We start from the raw sequence: 8568 nt of genomic DNA on the forward strand, positions 1-8568 counted from the left end.
TTTTAAGGCAGCACCAGCGGCATATGGAGGTTCCCAGGCTAGGGGTTGAATCGGAGCTGTAGCTGCCAGCCTACACCAGAGCCACAGCAATACTAGATCCAAGCCGCAACTGAGACCTACACCACAGCTCATGGCAATGCCAGATCTCTAACCCACTGAGCGAGGCCAGGGATAGAACCTGAGTCCTTATGGATGCTACTCGGATTAGTTTTTGCTGAGCCACAATGGGAACTCTACCCGCTTCATTTTACAGATGAGGAGGTGTGATGGTAAGAGGGGGAGGGATACGCTCAGCCAGTAAGTGAGGGCATGTTGGGCCTTAAGCCCAGCTCCCCCCTCTCACCACATCACAAAGATGTGCCTTTGGTTTCCAGCTGACAAAAGCCACTGCATATCTGCTGTAGTCCAGGCGTGGGGCTGGGACGGCGGGGGCGGGGGAGGGGGGGAGGCAGGCAGAAAGCGCAGAGTGACAGAGACACATACAGAAAGTAGCATGAGAGATAAGAGAGGTTAAACGAGGAAGACAAAGAGACACAGGGACAAGGTGACAGAGACCAAGAGAAACTTACATAGAGGGTCAGGGACAGAGACATCTCAGGATGGAGACTTATAGTAACAGAGACACAGAAAGAGTGAGTTAGAGAGAAAGAGAGAGAAGGACAGAGACAGAGGCAGAAACAAAAAAGGCAAAGACAAAAAGTGACATGGACAGGAATTCCTGCTGTGGCTCAGTGGGTTAAGAACCTGGCTAGTATCCATGAGGATGTGGGTTAAGGATCCAGTGTTGCCATGAGCTGTGGTATAGGTCCAGATGTGGCTCAGATCCTGCCTTGCTGTGGCTGTGGTGTAGGCAGTGGCTGCAACTCTGATTTGACCCCTAGCCTGGGAACTTCCATGTGCCAAAGTTGCAGCCCTAAAAAGAAAAAAAAAGAAAAGAAAAAAGAATCTGACTGCATCAGCTCCAGTTGCTGCAGAGGAACAGGTTCAATCCCCAGCCCAGTGCAGTGGATTAAAGTATCTGGTGTTGACATAGCTGTGGCCCAAGTTGTAGCTGAGGCTCAGATTCAATCCCTGGCCTGGGAACTTCCATATGCAATGGGTGTGGCCATAAAATTAAAACAAAAAGTGACAATGGTAGAGAAATGTAAAAAATAGAGGAGGAAGAAAGAAAGAGTCAGAGATTCAGAGAGAGACAATAGAGATACATAGAGAGGAGAGAGAAAGAGACAGAGGGTCCCAGGGCACCCTTCCCATGGATGATTAACTGGCAATCTATCAAGGACCCCTCACAGATCTCCAAATCCATCCCCCCTGCCCCCACCCAGGTCCAGCCCCAGCACCCCACCCCCCTTCCCGAGCCACATGGCTCTCCTAAATTGCAGTCCTGTTGGGTGGGCAGGTGTATTGCATGCCTGCCCATGTATATGCAAATTTAGCATCCAATTTGCAGGAGGTGCCACCAGGAAGGAAGGAGATGTGACTCCCATGTCATCATCCCATCTGATAAGTGCTTTATATCTAACAGAGGAACCAGTCGTCTATGTTATGTCCCCTCCACCACCACGAAGAGGGTCCCTGCTAGAAATATTTGGGGAAGGAGGCAGCATGGAGCAGGGAAAAAAACAAAACAAACTTCCGATCGTGCCCAGTGTCTCTTCTCCCATAAGGTTTTGTCTGTGCGGTTTTGTTTTGCTTTGTTTTGGCCATGCCCCGAGGCATGTGGAAGTTCCTGGGTTAGGGACTGAACCCACACCACAGCTGTAACCAGAGCCACAGCAATGACAACACCAGATCCTTAACCCCCTGCACCACAAGGGAATTCCTCTCCCATGAGGTTCTGGAAGAATTGCCGCTCCCCTTTGAGACTGATTGTGTGGGATAGAAACCCTGTCTAGGGCCAAAAAAGGAATATAACTGGCTCATCAGGGCCTCAGGTGCTGTGTGGCTTTCAGGCTCATCTGGACGTAGGTGCTCAGATGCCATTGTTGGGACCTGGGTCTCTCCCGGTCTCTCTGTTCTGCTTTCTTGTGCAGTCTTCTATTCTCAGGCAGCATCTTCACTGGGATCTGCCCAGGAGCAGACCCTGAGACAAGGACTTGATGACATTTATTTTGGAAGAGATCTCAGAAAACAATGGGAGGGGAGTGGGGGGTGGGGATAGGAAAGGAAAGGTGACCAGTGAAGGAAGCATTGTCCAGAGCAAGTTATCCGTGGGGCAGTTGGAGCCCAGTTCTGCTGCGTTCTCTAGGAGATAGTGAGGGATATGCAAGCCGGGGTTATCTCATTTGAGGAGCAAGAGAGATGGGGCGTGTGTCTTCCTGCTCCCATCTTTTTATTGCTTCTGGGCTACTCCCCAGGGGGTTAATTCTCTGGCACACCCAGATTCCCCTGCATGTGGGTCCTTGACCGTGGAGTTCTGGGCTTCGGAACCACAAGATAAGACATCTCTTGTTCTCAGCCACTCAGTTTATGGTACTTTGTTACAGCAGCCCCAGGAAACAAACATGCTCTATCTACCACGTGCCTGTCTTTGGAGAACTCTTTCTTGACTTCTTCCCCTCCTATCATGCACCTGTTCCTTTATTTACCAAATATTCCCTAAAAATCCAAGTTTTATCTTCCTTTAAAAAGAAAACTTTGGGATCTCCCGTCATGGCTCAGCAGAAATGAATCCGACTAGGAACCATGAAGTTGTGGGTTCGATCCCTGGCCTCACTCAGGGGGTTAAGGATCCAGTGTTGCCCAAAGCTATGGTGTAGGTCACAGATGCGGCTTGGATCTGGTGTTGCTGTGGCTGTGGTGTAGACCGATGGCTACAGCTCAGATTGGACCTCTAGCCTAGGAACCTAAAAAGCAAAACAATAAAAGAAAAAAGAAAAAGAAAACTTTGGGTGTTTCTACCATGGTGCAACGGGATCTGCAGTGTCTCTGCAGTGCCAGGACACAAGTTCAATCCCCAGTAGGGGATGGTGGGTTGAGGATCTAGTGTTGCCTCATCTGCGGTGTAGGTTGCAACTGTGGCTAAGATCTGATCCCTGGCCCAGGAACTCCACATGCCGAGGAATGAGGAAAAAAAAAAAGGAGTTCCCATTGTGGCTCAATGGTAATGAACCCAACTAGTATACATGAGGACGTGGGTTTGATCCCTGGCCTCACTCAGCAGGTTAAGGATCTGGGGTTGCCATGAGCTGTGGTGTAGGTTGCAGATGCGGCTTGGCTCTGGCATTGCTGTCGCTGTGGTGTAGGTTGGCAGCTGCAGCTCAGATTGGACCCCTAGCCTGGGAACCTCCATATGCCATAGTTGTGGCCTTAAAAACAAAAGCAAAAAGCAAAAAAAAAAAAAAAAAAGTAAAAACTTTGAGAGAGTCACGAAGGAAAAACCCGTATCTCTTGCCACAAAGGGATGAGATCCACAAGAAACAAAGAAAACAAACTGATGCTTTAAAATGTTAGTGAGGGGAGTTCCTGTTGTAGCTCAGGGGAAATGAATCTGACTAGTATCTATGAGGTTGCAGGTTTGATCCCTGGCCTCACTCAGTGGGTTAAGGATCCAGCATTGTCGTGAGCTGTGACGTAGGTCACAGATGTGACTCGGATCTGGCATTGCTCTGGCTGTGGCGTAGGCCAGTGGCTACAGCCCCACATTAACCCTCAGGCTGGAAAACTCCATATGCCATAGGTGCGGCCTTAAAAAGACAAAAAATAAAAATAAATAAAAAATAAAATAAATAAAAAAAATGCCAGCGAGGGAATTTCCATTGTGGCTCAGTGGGCAAAGTACCAAACATAGTGTCCATGAGGATGCAGATTTGATCCCTGGCTCAAGGATCTGGCGTGGCTATAAACTGTGGTATAGGTGGCAGATGCAGCTCAGATCTGGCATTGCTGTGGCTGTGGCCGTCAGCTGCAGCTCTGATTCAACCCCTAGCCTGGGAACTTCCATATGCCACAGGTGTGGCCATAAAAAGAAATAAAATAAAATAAAAATAAAATGCAGCGAGGCCAAGGACCTGTCTCTTAGGGAAATTATCAGTTGCCGCAAAGATGTTAAAGACGGTAGCACCGGGCAAGATTCTCTTGAAGAAATCCCTGGGGAAGAGAATTATGGGGGAGCGATGCTGCTATGCCCTATGACTGGCTCCATTCACGGCCACCTCCCCTCTTGTCCTTCACACTCACCCACTCGTTCAGTGCCATCATTCATCCCCTCTTAGTCTCTCTGTGTCGCAGTCCCCAGTCCCTCCTCTGAATCTCTGGCTGTTTCCGTGGCTTCTTGGTTTCTTTCTGTCTCTCTCCAACCCATCCTCCACCCAGCAATCACAGAGTTCTTTCAGAAACATAAACCTCTTTTTATTTCAGGAGGAATAAGTGAATTCATTCCCATGGTAAAAGATCCAAGCAGTGCAGAAATTTATAGAGCTGAAATGGGAAATGCAGGTCGACCATATCTTGTCTCTGCTCTAAACTGGTCTATGGCTCCTTGTCATTCTCTGTGTAAACCCCAAGGCCATGAACATTCAAGGTTTGGGTCTGGCCCTGCCTGCCCTTCCCCTGTTTCTCTCCCATCCTTGAATAAGACCCTTTTTTTAGCTGCTCTGAATGGCTTGCCCTATCCAACCATTCAACTCTCTCTCTAACTCCATAGCCATCTCTATCTCCCACTCACCTCAGGACCTTTGCATATGCCATTTGCTCTTCTCTGCCCTCTTACACCAACTTCTTCCTTACCCTTCAGTCTCAGCATGGTAACACCTTGCTGGCCTCACAGATGCAGGCCCTAGGATAAGGATTCCATCGTGTATTCATTTTCACGGCTGCCGTAACAAAGTACCACAAATCAGGGGGCTCAGGACAACAGAGATTTATTCCCTCACAGTTCTGGAGGCTGGAAGTCCAAAATCAAATTGTTGGCAGGGTTGGTTCCTTCTTGTGGACTCCGAGGGAGTATCTGTTCTGTGCATCGATCCAAGCTTGCAGTGGTTGCTTGTCACCTGGGCATTCCTTGGCCGGTAGACACGTCACCCTAATCGCTGCTTCTGCTATCACATGGCCTTCTTCCTGTTTGACTCTGTGTCTCTTTAGTCATTGGCTGAGGGCTATCCTGGGAGGTATTAGACCAAAGAAGAAAACCTAAAGAATAAGCAGCCAGGCTGGCAAAGTGTGGTCGAGGAGAGAGAATTCTGTTCCTGGCAGAGGGAAGAGCATTTGCAAAGTTCTAAAGGTCAGCAAATCATGAAGTATTTGGAACACTGAAAAGCACTGAAGGTTTTGAGCCTGGCAGGGGCTTGCAGTTCCCTTTGTGGCTCAGAAGGTTAAGAACCCAGCTAGTATCCATGAGGATACAGGTTTGATCTCTGGCCTTGCTCAGTGGTTAAGGATCCAACATTGTTGCAAGCTGCAGGGTAGGTTGCACATGCAGCTCACATCCTGTGTTGCTGTGGCTGTGGTGTGGGCGGGCAGCTACAGCTCCGATTTGACCCCTAGTCCAGGAACTTCCATATGCTGCCGACGCTGCCCTAAAAAAGGAAAATTAAAAAGAGATTGGCAGGGGCTTGACCATGGAGGAGCTTGTAGGCCACAGAGAGGAGGGTGGTCTCTGTCTGGAGGGCAATGGGGAGCCACGGGAGAGTTTAGAGCATGAGAGAGACCAGAGGATTGAGATTTTAGAAATACTCCTGACTGCCACGTGGTGATGAGCTGAAAGGGTTGTGAACTGGAGGCAGGTCTGTCCTGGGAGAATGATAAATTCAGACCCTATGCTGAATGTCAATTGGGCATTATCCTTTTTAAGTCTCAAACCATTCTCTTATATGCCCTATAAGACAAGTTCTTTGTCATTATGCCCATTTTACAGATCTGGAAATTGGGGGCTCAGAGAAGTTAAGGGATTTACCTGGCATCATCCAGTTTGTCGATGACAGGGCCAGGAATAAGGACAGAGGAGGCTGCGCAGTCCTCGAGATAGACTCACAGGGAGATCTGGGGGTGGGGAGTCAAGGGGATATGAGGCTGATAGCCTGGGCTCTGGCTGAGGAATGGGAGACAGTTGGAGATCTGGCAAAAGAGGAAGGTCTGAGCTAAGAGAACAAGCTAGTGCAGAGAACAAGCTTGGCACTCCCCCCTCCCCCCACATCAAGTCAGTTAGACTCAAAACACATGAACTCGACCTGAGGGCTAACAAAGAGCCAGCTGCGGGGAAAGGGCATTCCCGGCAGAGGGCACAGCCTGTGCAAAGGCCCTGGGGCAGAACTGTGCTTGGTGTGTTGGAGGAACAGCACATGGCTGGGGCAGAGAGAGTGAGGGGGAGAGAGGGAGCAGGTCTGGAATCTGGGTTTTAAGAACTGACTTTGGAGTTCCCATCGTGGCTCAATGGTAGCAAACCTGACTAGGATCCATGAAGATTCAGGTTCGATCCCTGGCCTCAACCAGTGAGTTAAGAATTTTGCATTGCTGTGATCTGGCATGGGTGAGGCCTTAAAAAAAGCAAAAAAGCAAAAAAAGAGAACTGACCTCATGGACAGAAGGTGCCCTGAGCAAGTCTGTGTCCCCTGAGAATCTCTAAAGGGGGTAGTGTTGACTCCTTCCTCAGTGGGTCCCTGAGAGGCTTGGGGAAATGATGGCGGAGGGCTGGATCCATGTCATGAGGGCCCCCAGTCCACTCTGTGGCACCCCCAGGACTTCGGAGGCCTGGGAGCTGGGGATGCTCTGAGCCTTTTAGAAGTTTTTTCAAAGGCTGCCCAGCACCCCCAGGTCAGAGTCCCAGGAATTCTCTTGAGGAGGGGGTGGGCAGGATGTAACAGGACGATGTCACAGAGGCTGGGGGGCATCTAGAACCCTGGAGTCTTCTGGCCTCAGCATCATCTGCCAGGAAATCTGCCTGGGTGGGTCAGCTCCTCCTCGGACCAGCCTTCAAAGACACAATGCACGCTGGGCTGCCACCAGGAGCCATTTCCACTTAGGGCCGCCCAGGTCCCAGCCGCTCTGCCTAACTGCCTCTGAGCCCCAGATCAAGCTCACCTCCATTCCCACCCTGGCCACGGCCCCCCTGGGAGGCCCTGGAGATGCCCAGAGGCCTCCCGTCTGCAGTCCCCAGCGGGACCTAGCTCCAGACCACAGCCAGAGAAGGAGAGACTGGCCATGGGGCGGCAGCGGTGGCCAGCCCTGGCCCTGGGGGCGGTCAGGGCTTCGCTGATCCTGCTGGGGCTGCTGGTGCCAGCACAGGCGGTGGTGCGGGCCGTGCTGGATGGCAACTCGAGCACAGTGGACTTTGCAGATCTGCCGGCCTTGTTTGGGGTGCCCCTGGCCCCGGAGGGCGTGCGGGGCTACCTGATAGAGGCCAAGCCAGCCAACGCATGCCATCCCATCGAGGGCCCACAGCTAGGCAATGGCTCCCTCGGCGCCATCGTGCTGATTCGCCGCTATGACTGCACGTTTGACCTCAAGGTACTGCATGCCCAGAGGGCCGGCTTCGAGGCAGCCATCGTGCACAACGTCCACTCCGATGACCTGGTGCGAATGGGCCACGTCTACGAGGACCTGCGGCGCCAGATCGCCATCCCCTCGGTGTTCATGGGCGAGGCTGCCTCACAGGACCTGCGGGCCATCGTGCGCTGCGACAAATCAGCCCATGTCCTCCTGCTGCCCGACTACCCACCCTGCCCGGACCTGGACTGCCACCCTGTGCTGGCTGTCTCCTGGGTGCTGGGCCGTACCCTGGCCCTGCTCACGTCCGCCGTCTTTGTCCTGCGGCACCTATGGAACTGGCTCTGGGCCTGGTGGACCCGTGAGCCGCCCGTCAAGGCACCAGCTGGCCAGAGGGCCCAGGTGCGCACCTTCACCAGGCGCAATGACCTGTGTGCCATCTGCCTGGACGAATATGAGGAGGGTGACCGACTCAAGATCCTGCCCTGTTCCCACACGTACCACTGCAAATGCATCGACCCCTGGTTCTCCCAGGCCGCCCGGCACTCCTGCCCCGTGTGCAAGCAGTCGGTGGCCGGCACGGAGGATGGCTCTGACTCCACTATCAACAGCTATGGCGATGAGGAGGACTCCTCGCTGCCTGGCCGCCACCCCCCGATCTGGGCCATCCAGGCCCGGTTGCGGTCCCGGAGGCTGGAGCTCCTGGCCCGAGCCGGCCCCAGCCGCAGCCGTAGTGCCACCTCTGTGGGGGCAGCCGAAGCCCATGCATCCGAGGCGGGGCCCGCACAGCCCCACTGAGGCCCATGGAGATTGGGGCAGGGAGGGTAGAGGTGAGGAGTGTTTCTCGTCTGGGAACTGGATAATAAAGTGGGTTTGAAAGCGGATTCTTGCTCTGGCTGCTGTGGGGATGCCCACATGGCAAAGCCCAGCTGAGCCTGAGGCTGGGTCCTAGCGTCTGTGAATGAGGGAGGGGATGTGGGGGTGGAGGAGGGGGCAGGGATTCCCTGAGCCACTGCGCAAGGTGTCTGGGTTCCAATCCTGAGCACCTGATCGGCTGTTCTTTATATACTTATTATTCATTTAAACCTTAAAAAAAATAAACGTGTTACTTCCGAATAATTTTAGCTTAGTTACAAATGGCAAAGG

The 8568-nt window shown here is 52.3% G+C and overlaps 1 protein-coding gene across 1 annotated transcript; it reads left to right on the forward strand.

Moving 5' to 3' along the window:
• On the forward strand, positions 6859-8304 carry ZNRF4 (zinc and ring finger 4). Its single transcript, XM_003123081.3, has one exon. It carries the CDS (start codon positions 7138-7140, stop codon positions 8218-8220), a length of 1083 nt encoding a protein of 360 aa, XP_003123129.1. The 5' UTR covers positions 6859-7137; the 3' UTR covers positions 8221-8304.

Source organism: Sus scrofa, chromosome 2 (assembly GCF_000003025.6).
Source record: "Sus scrofa isolate TJ Tabasco breed Duroc chromosome 2, Sscrofa11.1, whole genome shotgun sequence".
Classification (NCBI taxonomy): Eukaryota; Metazoa; Chordata; class Mammalia; order Artiodactyla; family Suidae; genus Sus; species Sus scrofa.